Below are 21,601 nucleotides of genomic sequence, written 5' to 3'. Positions count from 1 at the left end.
GGGCGATACTAGCCCCACAAGAGTGGATGCTCGACCGGGAGATATTCGGATTATCTCCCAGTTGTTCGGTCATTCCAGGTGGATCTGTTTGCGCCTGGGGTGACGAACCAGATTCCTGTGTTTTGCTCTCGATTCGATCCGAGCTTAGCCAACGCACGCTTTCAGCTCGATTGGACGGACAGGGTACTGTGGGCGCTCCCCGATACCACTGATTTCCAGGGTCCTGTCACAGCTGACCGCACAACCAGCTCGGCTACTTGTGCTTCTGGCACCCCTTTGGTCGGCAATAACGCTGGTTTCCGTATCTCTCAGGTTTCTGGCTCAGCCTCCTGTTCTATTACCTTTTCGACCGGACCTCCTATCCCAGAACGGAGCGCCCCACCAATCCCAGGATTCAGTGGGTGGCTTGGCCGCTGTCAGGGATCGCCTCCGTCGCAGGCGAGGGGAATTCCTGCACCAGTTGCAGACACAATTCTGGCTTCATGGAGGGATTCGGACAAACGCTCAATATGAGGATAGATGGGCCTGTTATTCGCGCTGGTGTGTCAACAGGGGGATTCTTGATCCCTTTTCTACAGATTTAGTCTCTGTTTTAGAATTCCTCCAGTCTCGGTTGGATGCCGGTCTAGCGGCTTCAACTGTTCGAGGATATTCTATGGCTATTTCTGCGTTTCATATTCCTGTTGACGGTGCTCTCTTGGGGCAGCACCCTCTTGTGCAGCGCTTTTTAGCAGGCGTGGACAGAATCCGTCCGGTTGTCCGGCGGATTAGTCCCCCGTGGGACTTGTCAATCGTTCTTGATTGGCTGTCCGGTCCACTGTTTCACAATCTGTCGGCTCTTTCACTCCAGCTGTTGACGTGGAAGACGGCGTTTCTTGTGGCGGTGACTTCAGGCAGGCGGGTTGGCGATATTCACGCAATGTCGGCCGATCCCGCTTACTGTTTTTCACAAAGACAGAGTTAGCATACGGCTGCCTGATACTTACCGTCCTAAGAAGGATAGTCCCTTCCATGTGACGGCGCCTATTGAGCTCCCAGCTTTCACTCAGCCTTCCCTGTCCGGTACCTCTCTACGACGTGCTCACGTCTTAGATGTCCGTAAGACACTTAAGGCTTATATCAAATGAACAAGGGGTACCCGTAAGGGTAACCAATTGTTTTGTTGTTATGGCGGGGTTCAGGCTGGTCTTCCGGCGACCAAGCCAACCATTTCTCGGTGGCTTGTCTCTGCCATACATATGAGCTATACTCAAACAGGGCGTATCCCGCCTGTAGGGTTGAAAGCTCATTCGGTTAGGGCAGTTGCTACATCGAAAGCTTACGCTGCAGCCCTGCCCATTGAGGAGATCTGCTCCGCGGCTATTTGGAGCCGTCCGAGTACGTTCATCCGTCATTACCAACTTGACAGACTCTCCAGTGAGCGTGCTCGGTTCGGTCAGTCAGTTCTCTCCAGTGGGCATGGTTCCACCTCTCTAGCCGATTGAGCTTTCGAGGATTTTATTATGTGAACCATTCTATGCCAAATTTTTTAACACTGGTGTTGGGTTTTAAAAATCTTGTTCACATATTCCCTTGGTGACGGGTTTTATGTGGTGATGGTTTTTATTCCCATGTCTTTTGCATTCTGCTCTAGACTTAACTGGCCTTGGAAACTTTGCTAAATATATATATATTAAGGCATTTCGTTTCTGGCGGCTTATTGCGGGACCCTTATCTTCGCTTCCGAGTAGATTACGGGAGGGAGGGAGGGTGTGTCTCGTTAGTTTGCATTAGTGAGGTTTCGCTGGGCAATTTACATAGGGTTCGACCCTATGCCCCCGCCTGATTGGCTATGGTGGACACGTGACCGGGTAAGTGTGCTTTTTCTGCTATATTTAGCTTGGGAAATTACACTTCTTGTCGGGGGTGGTTTCTGCGGACAGAATGCCGCTCCTTAGCTCTACTTTAGGAGTCTGTCTTATGCTTATAAGTACCCCAAGGAGGAATATATAAAAAAGAATCGAACTAACCTGTAGAGGTTTCAGATTCTTTGAATATATTCCTCCTTGGGGTACGCCCGCCCACCTCCCCACATTCTGTCTGACGTCGTTCAGCATGGAAAGTGAGGTACGAGGTTACGGTCTAGAGTTACCTGCTCTTGGCTGTAGGGGGCCGGAGGGCCCTGTAAGGGTGGTCTCACAAGACAAAACGTAGTTTTTGTTTTGTAAATATTTTTATTCAAATATTGTTACAACTGTCGTAGGGAATTTAAATGGACATTTAAATGCTTATAAGTACCCCAAGGAGGAATATATTCAAAGAATCTGAAACCTCTACAGGTTAGTTCGAATATATTTGAATGTTATCGTGTGATTAATGCTGAGCGGTTTGTTTTTTTTATCTTTGTTGACATTTTAAACTGTTGACTTCATAATCTGTAAACTGCAGTACTCATGGTGGTTGCTGTCTAATGAAATGGCGGATGTTTATGTGATCTTTTTGTTGATGTCCAGCCAAAGTGTGATCGTAGACAACTGTATCCGACGAGTGTTGGAGTCTATGCGAGATGCAAACATTCCTGCTGGCCTTTCCCCGGCTGACGTCTTCTACAGAGAGGTTGGTAGTATAGGGAGTTGTTCACCAAGTAGCATCTCAGTCATACTGGATTATTATGAGAAGAAGTTTATCTTCATATTCACCACCATTTCTTCATTTTTAGTTTGGTTGAAATGATGCAAAAATAGAACATGCAAAACATGAAGTATAGGGAGTTGTTCACCAAGTAGTATCTCAGTCATACCGGATAATTATTAGAAGAAGTTTATCTTCATCCCATATTCAGCACCATTCCTTCATTTTTAGTCTAGTTGGAATGATGCAAAAATAGACCATGCATGGACACATTGGGCTTTCTTGAAAACATGCCACAATAGCACCAGTCCTTTACTGCACGACACCCAACATGAACCTACAAAGTCCCCAGTACACCTGACATGAACCCACAAAGTCCCCAGTACACCCGACATGAAGCCACAAAGTCCCCAGTACACCTGACATGAAGCCACAAAGTCCCCAGTACACCCGACATGAAGCCACAAAGTCCCCAGTACACCCAACAGTACACCCAACATGAAGCCACAAAGTCCCCAGTACACCCAACATGAACCCACAAAGTCCCCAGTACACCCAACATGAACCCACAAAGTCCCCAGTACACCTGACATGAACCCACAAAGTCCCCAGTACACCTGACATGAACCCACAAAGTCCCCAGTACACCTGACATGAACCCACAAAGTCCCCAGTACACCTGACATGAACCCACAAAGTCCCCAGTACACCCAACATGAACCCACAAAGTCCCCAGTACACCTAGGACATGAACCCACAAAGTCCCCAGTACACCTAACATGAACCCACAAAGTGAACCCACACAGTACACCCACATGAACCCACAAAGTCCCAAAAGTACACCTGACATGAACCCACAAAGTCCCCAGTACACCCTGACATGAACCCACAAAGTCCCCAGTACACCCAACATGAACCCACAAAGTCCCCAGTACACCCAACAGTGAAGCCATGAACAAAGTCCCCAGTACACCCAACATGAACCCCAAAGTCCCCAGTACACCCAACATGAACCCACAAAGTCCCCAGTACACCCAACATGAACCCACAAAGTCCCCAGTACACCCATGAACCCACATGAACCCACAAAGTCCCCAGTACAGACATGAACCCACAAAGTCCCCAGTACACCTTAACATGAACCCACACAGTCCCCAGTACACCTGACATGAAGCCACAAAGTCCCAGCATGAATCCCACAAAGTCCCCAGTACACCTGACATGAACCCACAAAGTCCCCAGTACATGAACATGAACCCACAAATTCCCCAGTACACCTGACATGAACCCACAAAGTCCCCAGTACACCCAACATGAACCCACAAATTCCCCAGTACACCTGACATGAAGCCACAAAGTCCCCAGTACACCCAACATGAACCCACAAAGTCCCCAGTACACCCAACATGAACCCACAAAGTCCCCAGTACACCCAACATGAATGCACAAAGTCCCAACAACAACCTTTGGTAACAAATGCTCTGGACTATTTATCAAACTAGTATGGAGATTTATTACACTGAATCAAAGTTGACAATTAAATGAATTTGATATCTGTTTTAATTGTAGATGCAAACCCCTGACCTATCTTTATGATAAGATAATATGTCATTCGACATTTCCTTAAGTTTCTTCCACTAGTCCAGGACCTGTGAAGATCCGGGTTAGAATTGGTCTCCAGCAACCCATGCTTGTCGTAAGAGTCGACTAAGGGGATTGGTTGGTCAACCTCACTGACTTGGTTGAAACATGTCATCGTATCCCAATTGCCTAGGTCGATGCTGATGTTGTTGATCACTGGATTGTCTGGTCCAGACTGGATTATTTCCAGACCGCCGCCATGTAGCTGGAACATTGCTGAGTGCGGCGTGAAACAAGCAACCAACCAAATCCACAATCCACTGTCCCGCACCACAGAGAATGCTTTGGACTACTGGTTGCGTTTGTTTCTAATGTTGTGTTTAAAATAATTGTGCTGTCTCAGGTATACATTTTCCTAATCTAGGTATCCAGGATCCCAGAAGTAGTCTCAGCATTGCTTGAATATGAAGATGAGAGCCTGTCGTCAGATCAGTCTCCGAAACAGTGTGTGATGATAGTGTCCTCAGTCAATGGAATATTGGAGGTATGTACCTGTCCTTTACAGAGCTACAGATAACTTTTTGGGTCATTGAGTTATGTACTCGCTTGTGTTCATTTCAATTTTCCTTTGAGTAACCAAATAAATTGTACCCATCTCACTTAAAACTCAATTCGGTATTTTGCCATTTTCCATTAATTGTAAAAATGTAATAAAGTTTAAATGTTAGTTTACATGTTTGTTATTTATATTTCGATCTGCAATATGAGAAACGATGAGAAAGACTGCAAGGTGCCAAGTTCATGTATTGAAATAGAACCTCTCAGTATGCGTCAGTTATTTCATCTGTCCACCAGTATGCAAGCTAAGATTTGACTTTTTTGTGTGACAGGGTTTGCTGCACAGTGGTCTACAGTACCGTCAGTCCCGGGCTGGAGTGTTCCAGGGGGGGTCAGACAGACAGCTGGAGTACATACCCTGGACTTCAGCAGGCGGCAGTCGCGGCATCCGCACCATGCTCACCAGACAGGTCAGTGTCCTCACAGATCAAACCTGCAAGTTCCGTGAATATCAATGCTGTTTGATTCATGTCAGAGATTAATAAAGATGTGTCAGTATTGACATCAGTGATCTTAAACTAAAATCATTTGCAGGAAAATTGTGAGGAAAATGTTTTTCTTCATATTTCCTAATTTCAAAGGCTTCTTTTTCGTGTTTTAAGATGGTAATCATTTCAGTAGTGTAAAATTAATTATTAAAGCTACTTCTTGGTCCTGTTACCAGTGAAATACAAGTCGCTTCGACTGAGCCATCACATTGGTCATTAGCTGAATTGGGCATTTTCCAAGTGATGTTTGCTGCAGACATCTGGGGCTGAATATCGTCCTCTGGCCAAGCTTATATAGATCCAGATATTTTTTGTTTCTAATTTCAAACCTGAGTCAGAGTGTTGACGTGTACTGAGAATATTGACGTGTACTGAGAATATTGATGTGTACTGAGAATATTGATGTGTACTGAGAATATTGACGTGTACTGAGAATATTGACGTGTACTGAGAATAGTGTACTGAGAATATTGACGTGTACTGAGAATATTGACGTGTACTGAGAATATTGAAGAATATTGACGTGTACTGAGAATATTGACGTGTACTGAGAATATTGATGTGTACTGAGAATATTGATGTGTACTGAGAATATTGAAGAATATTGATGTGTACTGAGAATATTGACGTGTACTGAGAATATTGACGTGTACCAGGCTACTCAGTGATGTGTTGTCCACTGACATTCCTTTCTATTCCAGTACATGTTGACAATAGAGAGCGCGGTGCCCGAGGCGCGGGACATCGAGACACAGGGTGTGTTGTTCCAGCAGCTACTAGGGCTTGCCGACGTCCTCCTGGACGGGTACAAGAGTCAGCTGGTGTCACTGCAGCAGTGTCCACGCCGCCAGGACCAGTACAACCAGCTGCATCGCAAATATGAACAGGAGCGAGACAAACTCATCTCCCCTCTAAGTATGCTATACTTCTATATACATATACTGAAGGAAACAAATAAGGGAACACCACTTCATGGCAATGTTCCTTTATTCATTCTCAGATATCCTCCCACAGCGCTGTTCAAGGCTGATGATGAAACCTGGAAAATATTAAAAGACGACTTGAATTATCCTGTGTTCCTTTATTTGTTTCTCTCAGTATACAACGTGCACTAGGGACTAGGTACCAAAGGTTGTTGTTGGGATTTGTGGGTTCATGGAGGGTGAACTGGGTACTGTGTGGGTTTGTGTCGGGTGTACTGGGGCATTTGTGGGTTCATGTCAGGTGTACTGGAGACTTGTGGGTTCATGTCGGGTGTACTAGATACTGTGTGGGTTCATGTCAGGTGTACTTTGTGGCTTCATGTCAGGTGTACTGGAGACTTGTGGGTTCATGTCAGGTGTACTAGATACTGTGTGGGTTCATGTCAGGTGTACTTTGTGGCTTCATGTCAGGTGTACTGGGTACTGTGTGGGTTCATGTCGGGTGTACTGGGTACTTTGTGGGTTCATGTCAGGTGTACTGGGTACTGTGTGGGTTCTAGTCTGTCTCACAGTCCCTGAACAACATTATTTTCCCTACTGCCTAGCCCTCTCTGCAGTGCTAAAGCCCTAAATAAAGCAAGTCTAGATTTCCTCAGGTTTTGAATCTCTGGTCTCCCTAGGGCTCCTTTTCAATATAAATGGGCTTGTTTGTTACTATCCAAATTATATATATTCAGAGACTAAGCCTTAGTCTATGTGGGTTCATGTCAGGTGTACTGGGTACTTTGTGGGTTCATGCCGGGTGTACTGGGTACTGTGTGGGTTCATGTCGGGTGTACTGGGTACTTTGTGGGTTCATGTCGGGTGTACTGGGTACTTTGTGGGTTCATGTCAGGTGTACTGGGGACTTTGTAGGTTTATGTCGTGTGTACCAAGGACTGTGTAGGTTTATGTCATGTTGCAGAATTATGTCAGGTGTACTGACGACCTTGTAGGTTCATTTGACGGATTCCATGTCTTAATGTGTTTGCTTGAAGGCACATTATTGCATGTTCTGATGTCTTCTATAGTGGTTATCTTGAATCAGATCCATTCCGATATAGAGTTACTCTGGAGGAGTAAGGATAAGATGGCCATGTTGTACTTGTTTCAGTGGACCATGAACAGTACGAGAGGGCAGCCACACTGGCTGAAAAATACTTCGATTTTGAAAATTTGGTAAAAATCTGTGAACTTACAAAGAATGAGGAGAGACTTCAACGCTACACTCAGCAGTTTGCAGACAAGGTAGGTATACTCTCTATAACATAGTGCTAACTATCACAACAACAACAATTCATGGGGATAATGCTGACTGGGCATGAAGCTATTAGGATCCATTTGTAGATATGTACTCTGAGAAGAATGTTGTTATTATATAAAGATTGGTTGAATAGGGATATCATTGTGTGAGTTATTTAGATAAAGGGAACAGTTCCAATTTTGGCTGTCAGTCTTTCTTCTACTGTTATAGTGAGTGAGTGAGTGAGTACGGTTTTACGCTGATTTTAGCAATATTCCAGCAATGGACACGAGAAAAGGACTTCACACATTGTGCCCATGTGGGGAATCAAACCCGGGTCTTTGGGGAATCGAACCCGGGTCTTTGGCATGACGAGCGGACGCTTTAACCACTAGGCTACCGCACCGCCCTCTACTGTTATAGAATAGAGCTGAATAACAGTTCCATAAAACTGGATAATGATTTGGATTGATCTGATTTTACAACAACCTAACTACCAGGTGTGGTCTGTCTCCCAGTCCTTATTGAATATATATTACAACTTGTAGACGCTTTTTATATTCATTTCAAAATGGCAGACAGGTTTGGGTTTATAGCTGAGAACTTAAACTCCAACTCATGTCCAGAATGATCTAACAATGTTCAAGTTTGATTTTACTTTTTTAAGTTAATACATATACTGACCAGCAATAAAAACGCAACTCAGAATTCATGAAATTATACTTTTTCAGCTTGAGTTTGGATTGGATCAGTGGAATAAATTGTTTTGATTTCTTGAATTGCGTTTCTTTTACTGGTCAGTATATATATAAAAAGATGTCTTTAACTGTATGACTGATTATCCATCAGTACCAATTGTCCGCAGGATGTCAACATGTTCACCAAACCTGAAGAGCAACTGAAATGAAATGTTATCTTATGAAGGCAATGAGTACATGGTTCTCTGTGTTGTTTGCAGGGTTTCTCCAACTTCCTTTTCCACTGGTACATGAAGGAAGGTAAGTTCTCCCAACTGACAACCAATGTGATTTCACTTTAACGGGGCTCAACCCCAGTAGGAATAGACTGGGATCAGCTGCTTGTATTGCATGTGATATGTCTGATACATCCACCCCTGTTAAATACATACACAGTAACATGACATGTCAAATACATCCACCCCTAATGACATGTCAATAAATCTACCACCCCTAATGACATGTCCAATACATCCACACCTGATGACATGTCAAATACATCCACCCCTAATGACATGTCACATACATCCACCCCTAATGAAATGTCAAATACATCCACCCCAAATGACATGTCAAATACATCCACCCTTAATTGGTACATACAGACAGTAACGTGAAGATCCGGGTTAGTATTGATCTTCAGTGACCCATGCTTGTCGTAAGAGGCGACTAACTGGAGCAGGTGGTCAGGCTCGCTGACTTGGTTGGTTCATGCCATCGGTTCCCAATTGTGTAGATCCATGCTCATGCTGTTGATCATTGGATTGTCTGTTCCAGACTCAGTTATTTACAGACTGCCTCCATATAGCTGGAATATTGCTGAGTGCAGCATAAAACTAAACTCACTCACTCACATACAGACAGAAACATGACATGTCAGATACATCCACCCCTAATAAGTACATACAGACGTAACGTGACATGTCAAATACATCCACCCCTTATAGGTACATACAGACTGTAACGTGACATGTCAAATACATCCATCCCTAATAGGTACATACATACTGTAACGTGACATGTCAAATACATCCATCCCTAATGGGTACATACAGACAGTAACGTGACATGTCAAATACATCCACCCCTAATAAGTACATACAGATGTAACGTGACATGTCAAATACATCCACCCCTAATAAGTACATACAGACGTAACGTGACATGTCAAATACATCAACCCCTTATAGGTACATACAGACTTTAATGTGACATGTCAAATACATCCACCCCTAATAGGTACATACAGACAGTAACGATAGGTACATACAGATGTCATGATACATCCACCCCTAATAGGTACATACAGACAGTAGCGTGACATGTCAAATACATCCACCCCTAATAGGTACATACAGACTGTAATGTGACATGTCAAATACATCCACCCCTAATAGGTACATACAGACAGTAACATGACATGTCAAATACATCCATCCCTAATAGGTACATACAGACTGTAACGTGACATGTCAAATACATCCACCCCTAATAGGTACATACATACAGTAACGTGACATGTCAAATACATACATCCCTAATAGGTACATACAGACAGTAACGTGACATGTCAAATACATCCACCCCTAATAGGTACATACAGACTGTAACATGACATGTCAAATACATCCACCCCTAATAGGTACATACAGACAGTAACGTGACATGTCAGATACATCCATCCCTAATAGGTACATACAGACTGTAACATGACATGTCAAATACATCCATCCCTAATAGGTACATACAGACTGTAACGTGACATGTCAAATACATCCACCCCTAATAGGTACATACATACAGTAACGTGACATGTCAAATACATCCACCCCTAAGAGGTACATACAGACAGTAACGTGACATGTCAAATACATCCATCTCTAATAGGTACATAAAGACAGTAACATGACATGTCAAATACATCCACCCCTAATAGGTACATACAGACAGTAACGTGACACGTCAAATACATCCACCCCTAATAGGTACATACAGACTGTAACGTGACATGTCAAATACATCCACCCCTCATAGGTACATACAGACTGTAATGTGACATGTCAAATACATCCACCCCTAATAGGTACATACAGACAGTAACATGACATGTCAAATACATCCACCCCTCATAGGTACATACAGACAGTAACGTGACATGTCAAATACATCCACCCCTAATAGGTACATACAGACTGTAACGTGACATATCAAATACATCCATCCCTAATAGGTACATACAGACTGTAACGTGACATGTCAAATACATCCACCCCTAATAGGTACATACAGACTGTAACGTGACATGTCAAATACATCCACCCCTAATAGGTACATACAGACTGTAATGTGACATGTCAAATACATCCACCCCTAATAGGTACATACAGACTGTAACGTGACATGTCAAATACATCCACCCCTAATAGGTACATACAGACTGTAATGTGACATGTCAAATACATCCACCCCTAATAGGTACATACAGACTGTAATGTGACATATCAAATACATCCACCCCTAATAGGTACATACAGACTGTAATGTGACATGTCAAATACATCCACCCCTAATAGGTACATACAGACTGTAACGTGACATGTCAAATACATCCACCCCTAATAGGTACATACAGACTGTAACGTGACATGTCAAATACATCCACCCCTAATAGGTACATACAGACTGTAATGTGACATGTCAAATACATCCACCCCTAATAGGTACATACAGACTGTAACGTGACATGTCAAATACATCCACCCCTAATAGGTACATACAGACTGTAATGTGACATGTCAAATACATCCACCCCTAATAGGTACATACAGACTGTAATGTGACATGTCAAATACATCCACCCCTAATAGGTACATACAGACAGTAACATGACATGTCAAATACATCCATCCCTAATAGGTACAACAGACAGTAACATGACATGTCAATGAACTGTACATGTAACTGGTGGGTTTTGTATGTGGCCTTATGTATCAACAACAATAGCTGTCATTCATGATTTGTGATTCTGTGTATTATGGTCCTGAAAGAACAAGATAGGTGATGGATATTTAATAATGGATGTAAAGCATGGCATGTTACAGTATCACTTGATGAGTTATGGAGCAGATCAGTGTTCAGTATGAAGTGACATATGAGAACATGGTGGAGATTACTTGACATGTACACCTGTCAATATCATGTACATTGCAGTGTTCAGGAATACATCTGTTGCCAGATTGACATCCACATATCTAATGACATGTGTCACGTGTTAATGAAGCAAATAAAGTTATGACTGGTACAATGGGCTTTTCCAAAAACCTAGCTATGTTTATGTAGTTCTACTGTTCTTGTTCATGGTGGGTTGTGGTGATATCATTCCTTCTACAGCCCTCCTTCATCCTAAAACATCAGACTGCAAGGTCAAGTTCATGGCTGACTTCTGTCTGTTTATCTTGGCTGATGATAATATTTGTAAAAACAAATTATAACAATCAAATTTGATAAAATAACATGTTAAGCGTGAAAGGTTTAGTAAATCAATCTCATTTCACATGAGTTATGTTTGACATTTAAACATCCTGTGACTTCCCTGTCTTTGTGTTGTCTGGTAGTCCTGGGTAACGTCCTGGGCCTAGATTTTCGAAGCTCTCTTTGCACTAAGATAGTCATAAGTGCCATACATTAACATTAATTTATGACTATCTTAGTGCTCTGAGAGCTTCGAAAATCTAGGCCCTGCTTTGGAAGTTTTTGGTTAACATCACACAAAGGTCAAAGTCAGCATTCAGTTTCTGAGATTTACGTTTTCGCCCTACCACATTAAATGTCAACTGCATTTATTGCAAAGGTCAAGTTCACCAATGAGTTAATTGTGAGATGATGTATTATGTGGAAATGGTTAAAAGATCATTGATAAAACAGGATGGCCTTCAATAAATTTATTCAGATGTATCTGGAGACGATTTTGTGTACTACTATGAGAAGGTCAAAGATCAAGGTGACAAAATAAAAAATTCATGAATACGTGCAAACACCGTGTTGCGGGTACAGCAAGGTGCAGTGTACTTTGACAAAGCTCTGTGACTGTGTCCCAGCAGTCAATGGCTACCTCGTAAAGATGGGAAAGTCACATCAACTCGGTGCACCTAGTGGCTGCAAGAGTTATATGCTCCCCAGGGAGTTTAGACTGATAATACGATGTGCCGTTGAAATTGACATCCAATGATCAAGGGAAAAACCAGCGCCTTGAGCATGTTCTAATTGTGTGGATATGTATGCTACATAAATATCCTATCCTACAATAATAATAAAGGTATAGGATTCGGTACAACATGGCTATGTGATTGTCATTGTCAGTTTAGAAGCATGGTGTCCTCTACAGGGATGGATATTTTCATGTATCATCATATATTCTATCACATAAAATGTTGCTGTCATGTCTGCCATGGGTCAAGGTCATCTTTGTGGGTTTTGTCAAACATGGTCTCAGCATTCACTGTCAGTGTAGTTGCTCAAGTCATGTTAATGTTTGGAATCTTTTCAAACCTTTTAAGTTGAATAATAAAAAATGGTGTCAATAGAATATTTGCTTTCTCATTCTATCAGCTTTGTGAAATTGGAAAATATTACATTAAAAGCTATTTTGTTCATTCAAAATGAAAAAATAATGTAAGGCTCTTGTCAGTTTTCTGCATGATGATCATATCTAATATACCGAACCGAAATGGACCGAACCGAAGGCCTTGTGCCGCAACACATACCATGGTAAGAGCGTACCGTTTCAATTTTCCTAGTAAATATTGGCTGCATCTGCTTGTTCTAATTTGGCTCACTTTAAGAACTCCTAGAATATTGTCATGTGCTTTCCTAACCCAGTGCTGTGTGTTCCTTGATGTTTGTCATGTCTGTGGTGGCTAGGAAGCAGTTTGATAGTGGTATATACCTGTGTGTTGCAGGCAAGCGAGGCCGTCTCTTGTCCCAGCCAATTGGCACCGATGCTGACCTGAGTCAGTTCCTGAACTCTGACAACACAAGGTACCTCAGCTGGCTTCACGACATCGGTACCAACAACTTCGATAAGGTCAGTAACAGATCAGGGATGTGAACATCTTAAAAATATCTACGCCTCCCTGGATTAGGTAACTGTCAAAGTCTATGTGACTGAGGGGTTAAGATTTGGGTAATGTGATGTGTTTACTGATAAACAAAGAAAACACATCCTGGTACTGTTGATGTTTTTATCCATGGCTATCAGGTTCTAGAAATTTAAAAAAACCCCGTTTGCTTTCCGTCTGGTGACAAAGCATTCCTATCCTAATAGGCTTCACACATTGCACCCATGTGGGGGATCGAACACGGGTCTTCGGGCATGATGAGCAAACGATTTAACCACTTGGCTACTCCTATGCCCCTCTCTTATCAGTGATGTCTCATTCCTATACCGTATATGCCAACTGGACTGGCCATTTCAAGCTCACAGAAGATTGTAAACACGATTTTAAACTGAGAGCACTGTATTTCTTATAAAACTGCTGGATTACAAACATTCTACTTAAACTCTGAAAACAAGCATCAAGAGCACAGGTATAGTCAAGAAAGGAGTCAAGATGCTATGAGTAAGTAAATGAGTGATTGAGAAAGGAAATAATGAATGAATGAAAATAAGTGAAATTCTGTCATTTTTTACTATCATTTTTTGTCATTACAGGCTCATGAAACATTGTTTAGTTTGGCTCAAGGAGAAACAGCCTTCTTAGCAAAGAAAAAGGTAGTGTATCTTGATCCGCATGTCGCAGTGGATGTATCAGTCTTAAGTTGTCACTGCTGTATAGAGTCCCAGGGTTTTACATGACACGCAAATGTGAGTCCAGTACACACAAGGACTGTTTCAGAATGTCTTAAGTGACTAGAGCATTCGTTTGAAGTAAGCTATTTTGATAGTAATTTTAATAGGTCTATATGTTTCAAATTGTGCTCAGTTGACCGTACTATACCTGATATTTCCATATGAACCTGTGAAGATCCAGGTGAGAATTTGTGTTCAGCAATCCATGCTTGTTGTAAAAGGCGACTAGCGGGATCGTGTGGTCAGGCTTGCTGACATGGTTGACACATGTCATCATATCCCAATTACTTAGATCAATGCTCATGATGTTGAACGGGAACGGGGAACTATGTATTCAGCGGTGTCCGTCCGTACGTCCGATTCTTGTTAATGCGATATCTCATGAACTGTTGTACCGAATGTCTTCAAATATGGATACAGCCTACATTGGGGGATTACCCAGACACCATTCGATTTAGGTAACCTTGACCTTATTTTCAAGGTCACCTGGACACTTTGACCACTTTTCAAACTCTTGTTAACGCAATATCTCATGAACTGTTGTACCCAATGTCTTCAAATTTGGTGACAACCTACATTGGGGGATTACCCAGACATCATTCGATTTGGGTGACCTTGACCTTATCTTCAAGGTCACCACGACACTTTGAACATTTTTCAGATTGTTGTTAACGTGATATCTCAGGCACTGTTGTATCCAATATCTTCAAATTTGGTGACAGCCTACATTGGGGGATTACCCAGACACCATTCGATTTGGGTGACCTTGACCTTATCTTCAAGGTCACCACGACACTTTGGACATTTTTCAGATTGTTGTTAACGCGATATCTCATGCGCTGTTGTACCCAATATCTTCAAATTTAGTGACAGCCTACATTGGGGGATTACCCAGACAACAGTCGATTTGGGTGACCTTGACTTTATCTTCAAGGTCACCACGACACTTTGACCACTTTTCAAACATTTGTAAATGCGATATCTCATAAAACATTGCACCAGATGTCTTCAATTATGTCGACAGCCTACATTGGGTGATTATGCAGACCCCAGTCATATCAGGCATCTTTTATGTGACCAAAAAATAAAAAGTAGTAAATATGTTATAAATATTCCATTCTTTAGCGGTGGGAGGACATTGCCATATCAGTGGCAAACACTTGTTCCTGTTACTGCCTGCTGATTCAGTATCTAAGTCAGGTTGCTATGGTATGTTACAGACACTGCTGAGCCTGAGCAAGCTGGCGGCTCTGGCAGCAGATGACCCTGAGTCCATGGAGGACAGCGTAGAAGGTGAGATTGTGTCTCATGATGTACCAATAGAACTTCTGACCATCAAGTTGGGTGGTTGGGTAGCCTAATGGTTAAAGCATTTTCTTGTCACTCTGAAGGCCCGGGTTCGATTCCCCACATGGGTACAATGTGTGAAGCTCATTTCTGGTGTCCCCTGCTGTGATATTGCTGGAATATTGCTAAAAACGGCATTCCATTCACACACTCACTCACTCACTCTGACCACTAAGTCACACAATGTATAAAAGATCTATTTGACACCACTCACTTTAATGTGATATGTTTACTTCCTAACAATTCTATTACACTAAAACACCTTAAACTGTCATATGAACACTGACCACAACACAACAAAAGAAATCTTCCCAGCTTACATTGCCTCTCTGTGTCAGAAGTAATGGAGAAGTTGTCTCCCTGGACTGTCCACTGTGCATACAAGCTCCTTCCAAGTGCGTGAGTGAGTGAATTTTGTTTTATGCCACTATTAGCAATATTCCAGCAATATCACGGCAGGGGACACCAGAAATGGGCTTCACACATTGTACCCATGTTGAGAATCGAACCCGGGTCTCTGGCACGACGAGCAAACACTTTAACGACCAGGCTACCCCACCGCCCCTCCAAGTGCCCAACACCTGCCTTGCTCTGGTATCATCAGCTGTCTGACAGTCACCCGTGTGCAAGCAACCATTACAAAAATAGTCCACATTTTCCTCTAAAACTGATATATATATATCTATATATATATGTGTGTCTTTAGGAATGACATTAGAGTGAATGTGGTAAAACTTTAACACAGAATGTTTCCCAAATGTGTGAGTGCCATCCACTGTGTTGTACAGGTGTGGGATGTATGTGGGATGGGGTGTGCGTGTGTACCAACCTGATGTCGCTGTAAAGTGACTCTGTGTGTTGCAGATATCAACGATGAGCTGACCCTGATCCTCCACCAGGAGCAGCTGCCAGAGGAGGTGCTGGAGGTGAGACAGTCCACCCTTTGGTGGACTTTACCTCACTCATTCACATTCAGACTGCGTCATCAATATGTTAAGAAATTTTTAAACTTATCCTATCTCACGGTATGCACATCTCCTCTTCTTCTACGACCATGTGTGGAAACGTGCTGTAGGCTAAGTTGAATCAAATCTTACTGGCCTCTGACCACACACACACACACACACACACACACCCCGATCTCTGACCCCACTCCGACATCAGCACCTGTCAATCATCTCCGTAAGCGTGCAGATCGCTCAGATGATCACGTGACTACCTGTGCCTGTGTAATAGTGAAGTATGTTCAGCTTTGAACTTTCAGCAGTTTTTTCAATTGTTTGTATGAAATAAAATGTTCAAACACTATCCACAAGAGGAATTGAAGAACAGGAGCTTTACAAATATCCTGATACACTAAGGCCAGTAAACTTTATCACATTGTCATGGTTGTCTGACAGTGTGGCCCAACTAACCACCTGAAATGTCTGATTTGTCAAACCCTGTGAAAAGCATTGATAATAGAGGCACCGAGCACATGATGGAAGGTCAGCTGGTTATTTCGATCCAATATTTCTTGAGGGAGTGTATGAGAATTTGTCTCCCTAACTTGTTGCAGACACTTGGCATGGACCCCACCAACATGGGCGTGATGACTCCCACAGAACTGATTGAGGTGAGGGTTACTGCTGTCTTGAAGGAAGGAATAAAATTTTGTGTTGGACCCATGAAGATATGGGTTAGAATTGGACTTCAGTAACCCATGCTGGTCGTAAGAGGTGACTAACAGGATCGGGTGGTCAGATTTGCTGACCTGGTTGATACATGTCATTCCCAATTGCCTAAATTGATGCTCATGCTGTTGATCTCCGGATTGTCTGGTTCAGACTTGATTATTTACAGACCGCCGCCTTATAGCTGGAATATTGCTGAGTGCAGTTCTAAACACCAATCAATCAAGCAAGCAATCCATCTGTCTGTCCATCCATATTTTGTTGACTTAATCAGTTAAGACATAAACCATCTGTGTTTCAAGTAACAGGCATGCTTGTCGTGTGAGGCAACTAACAATATCCGGTGGTCAGGCTCACTTACCTGGTTGATGCATGTCATCATTTCCCAATTGCTGAGATTGATGTTCATGCTGTTGATCACTGGATTGTCTAGTCTAGACTCGACTAGTTACAGACTGTCGCCATATTTATTGCTGGCGTACCTGTAACTTTTCCCTCAAATCTAACCACAGTATTTAGTTTATCTTCATTCTTCACACATGGCCGAATGTTTCAGCTGTATGTCGGGAACAAGAACAAGATGGCTTCAGAGTATGACTTCAAGAAGGCCCTGGACCTCCTGCAGTATATTGATAAAGTGAGTAGCACGTGGTCAGTGGCAACAATGTCATGTTGATAGTAATGTTCTTATTGAAAGTAGCATTCCCGAATCACCTCCATCAGTGTGTCCTTGTGATGTGCTGTTTCCTTGCCCCAAGTAGGACTCTATCTCCATGACATTGCCATTGTCTTTGCCCCTGTCTTTGCCCCAAGTAGCACCCTGTAGGTATCCTCAGTCTGTGTGAGTGGGGAATGTTCCATTGTCTATCCCGAAAGTTCCAGGCCCTTGTGTCACCTCCATGATCTTGTTGGATCTGTCATTGTCTGTCCCAAAATAGCTACCCCACATGAGTATGTGGAATACTTTTGTCCGTTTCAGGCAGATGGAGGTGCAGACTTAGAGGACCTCAAACTACACATCTGGTGTCGCGCCATTTTAAGAGACAAGTAAGTATGAATGGTACATCTTTTGCTTTTGAGGCACAAGTAGCCAGGAATAAAGTAGTAGAAATCAAAGTAATTATTTTGATTTTTTTCAAGGGCAACTTTACCTAAATTTGAGTTTGTTATTTATCTTTTGACTGAGTTTGAAGTTTTTTAGTTATGACCAAAGAAAAAGTCCTCAACTGGACCGGATGGTCAAATATACTGTGGTTGTTGATATCAGCAGACTAGCCTGAATTGTTCATATTTCTTACGAATTTACAACTTAAAAAAGCAAATATGATATGCCAATCTATGGAAAATATATTGCAATGACTAAATGTTGAGAGCCTCCAAAACAGAGAGGGTAATCATTAATCTTCCTGTAGAATATAAGCTTGTGTTGTTTAACAACGGGTATATATAGTGCTGCATCTATCCAGTCGAATAACTCCACTTGTTGGAAGTTCCTGTAGTAGATACCGGGTTAGAATTGGTCTTCAGCAATCCCTGCTTGTCATAAGAGGCGACTAACAGGATGGGCTGGTCAGGCTCACTGACTTGGTTGACATCGCATCCCATTTGCATAGATCAATGCTCATGCTGTTGATCACTGGATTGTCAGGTCCAGACTCAATTATTTACAGACTGCTGTTGACATTGCTGAGTGCGGCATTAGTAACAAACCAACCACATGTTGTACTAGACTAAAACTAAGGTGTAAAATTATCAACTTATGTCAACAGTGTCATCACATGTTGGTGTCCTGACCAGATCATTTGTAGCAAAATACTACGTGTAAATTGGGCCAGTTGGCGGCTGTGTGATGAGGGTCCATAGCCAGACCTCCTATAGCAGTGACTCAACAAACTGGTGTTTGTGTTTGGCAGCTGGACCAACCCGGCAGATGGTGACCCGCTGGACATCATCCGGGAGACAGTGTTCTTCAAGACCATCGATCTTGCATACACAGAAGGTAAGTCCATGTAACACTGAATCCCCAGAATTGATCTGTACAAGTGGTCTATACACACTGTCTGGTGTGCTGACCTTCTAGACCTATCCCAGTGCTGGTGACATGGCTTCCTTTGCTATTGCTGTTGACTCTGGTTCCCTGTGCTAATGCTATTGTGTTTGTCTCTCTCTCTGATAGTGATGGTGATCTTGTCTCCCTGTGCTAGTGCTGGTGATCTTGTCTCCCTGTGCTAGAGCTGGTGATCTTGTCTCCCTGTGCTAGAGCTGGTGATCTTGTCTCCCTGTGCTAGTGCTGGTGATCTTGTCTCCCTGTGCTAGAGCTGGTGATCTTGTCTGCCTGTGCTAGTGCTGGTGATCTTGTCTGCCTGTGCTAGAGCCCTGTGCTAGTGCTGGTGATCTTGTCTCCCTGTGCTAGTGCTGGTGATCTTGTCTCCCTGTGCTAGTGCTGGTGATCTCTCCTCTGCCCTGTGCTAGTGCTGGTGATCTTGTCTCCCTGTGCTAGTGCTGGTGATCTTGGTGCTCTTGTCTCCCCTGTGCTAGTGCTGGTGATCTTGTCTCCCTGTGCTAGTGCTGGTGATCTTGTCTCCCTGTGCTAGTGCTGGTGATCTTGTCTCCCTGTGCTAGTGCTGGTGATCTTGTCTCCCTGTGCTAGTGCTGGTGATCTTGTCTCCCTGTGCTAGTGCTGGTGATCTTGTCTGCCTGTGCTAGTGCTGGTGTCTGCCTGTGCTAGAGCTGGTGATCTTGTCTCCCTGTGCTAGTGCTGGTGATCTTGTCTCCCTGTGCTAGTGCTGGTGATCTTGTCTCCCTGTGCTAGTGCTGGTGATCTTGTCTGCCTGTGCTAGTGCTGGTGATCTTGTCTCCCTGTGCTAGTGCTGGTGATCTTGTCTCCCTGTGCTAGTGCTGGTGATCTTGTCTCCCTGTGCTAGTGCTGGTGATCTTGTCTCCCTGTGCTAGTGCTGAGTGCTGGTGATCTTGTCTCCCTGTGCTGCTGGTGATCTTGTCTGCCTGTGCTAGTGCTGGTGATCTTGTCTCCCTGTGCTAGAGCTGGTGATCTTGTCTCCCTGTGCTAGTGCTGGTGATCTTGTCTCCCTGTGCTAGTGCTGGTGATCTTGTCTCCCTGTGCTAGAGCTGGTGTGCTGGTGATCTCCCCTGTGCTGCTGGTGATCTTGTCTCCTGTGCTAGTGCTGGTGATCTTGTCTCCCCTGTGCTAGTGCTGGTGATCTTGTCTCCTGTGCTAGTGCTGGTGATCTTGTCTCCCTGTGCTAGAGCTGGTGCTGGTGCTAGTGCTGGTGATCTTGTCTGTGCCTGTGCTAGTGCTGGTGATCTTGTCTGCCTGTGCTAGTGCTGGTGATCTTGTCTCCCTGTGCTAGTGCTGGTGATCTTGTCTCCCTGTGCTAGTGCTGGTGATCTTGTCTCCCTGTGCTAGTGCTGGTGATCTTGTCTCCCTGTGCTAGTGCTGGTGATCTTGTCTCCCTGTGCTAGTGCTGGTGATCTTGTCTCTCCCTGTGCTAGTGCTGGTGGTGATCTTGTCTCCCCTGTGCTAGAGCTGGTGATCTTGTCTCCCTGTGCTAGTGCTGAGGCTGGTGATCTTGTCTCCCTGTGCTAGTGCTGGTGCTGGCTGGTGATCTTGTCTCCCTGTGCTAGTGCTGGTGATCTTGTCTCCCTGTGCTAGTGCTGGTGATCTTGTCTCCCTGTGCTAGTGCTGGTGATCTTGTCTCCCTGTGCTAGTGCTGGTGATCTTGTCTCCCTGTGCTAGTGCTGGTGATCTTGTCTCCCTGTGCTGCTGGTGATCTTAGTGCTGGTGATCTTGTCTCCCTGTGCTAGTGCTGGTGATCTTGTCTCCCTGTGCTAGTGCTGGTGATCTTGTCTCCCTGTGCTAGTGCTGGTGATCTTGTCTCCCTGTGCTAGTGCTGGTGATCTTGTCTCCCTGTGCTAGAGCTGGTGATCTTGTCTCCCTGTGCTAGTGCTGGTGATCTTGTCTCCCTGTGCTAGTGCTGGTGATCTTGTCTTCCTCCCTGTGCTAGTGCTGGTGATCTTGTCTCCCGTGCTAGTGCTGGTGATCTTGTCTCCCCTGTGCTAGTGCTGGTGATCTAGTGCTGGTGATCTTGTCTCCCTGTGCTAGAGCTGGTGATCTTGTCTCCCTGTGATCTTGTCTCTGCTGGTGATCTTGTCTCCTGTGCTAGTGCTGGTGATCTTGTCTCCCTGTGCTAGATCTTGTCTCCCCTGTGCTGGTGATCTTGTCTCCCTGTGCTAGTGCTGGTGATCTTGTCTTCCTGTGCTAGTGTCTCTAGTGATCTTGTCTCCCTGTGCTTAGTGCTGGTGATCTTGTCTCCCTGTGCTAGTGCTGGTGATCTTGTCTCTGTGCTAGAGCCTGTGCTAGTGCTGGTGATCTTGTCTCCCTGTGCTAGTGCTGGTGATCTTGTCTCCCCTGTGCTGTGCTGGTGATCTTGTCTTCCTGTGCTAGTGCTGGTGATCTTGTCTCTCCTGTGCTAGTGC

General features: G+C 43.8%; 1 protein-coding gene across 1 annotated transcript in view; it reads left to right on the top strand.

Annotated features, from left to right (window-relative positions):
• Positions 1–21,601, top strand: part of LOC124280052 (nuclear pore complex protein Nup133-like) — a 55,425-nt gene that overhangs the window by 31,685 nt on the left and 2,139 nt on the right. Inside the window, 14 exon segments of the mRNA XM_046715931.1 lie at positions 2,493–2,595; positions 4,616–4,735; positions 5,082–5,219; positions 5,999–6,212; positions 7,374–7,507; positions 8,461–8,500; positions 13,198–13,322; positions 13,950–14,009; positions 15,308–15,380; positions 16,299–16,360; positions 16,993–17,049; positions 17,664–17,744; positions 18,087–18,154; positions 19,021–19,106. Of these exon segments, the coding sequence (XP_046571887.1) occupies positions 2,493–2,595; positions 4,616–4,735; positions 5,082–5,219; positions 5,999–6,212; positions 7,374–7,507; positions 8,461–8,500; positions 13,198–13,322; positions 13,950–14,009; positions 15,308–15,380; positions 16,299–16,360; positions 16,993–17,049; positions 17,664–17,744; positions 18,087–18,154; positions 19,021–19,106 (1,361 nt within the window).

Source organism: Haliotis rubra, unplaced genomic scaffold (genome assembly GCF_003918875.1).
Source record: "Haliotis rubra isolate DU_JTF1 unplaced genomic scaffold, ASM391887v1 Scf26, whole genome shotgun sequence".
NCBI classification, from domain to species: Eukaryota; Metazoa; Mollusca; class Gastropoda; order Lepetellida; family Haliotidae; genus Haliotis; species Haliotis rubra.
Note: the sequence above shows the minus strand (reverse complement) of the source record. Positions and strands in the feature narration are given on the sequence as shown.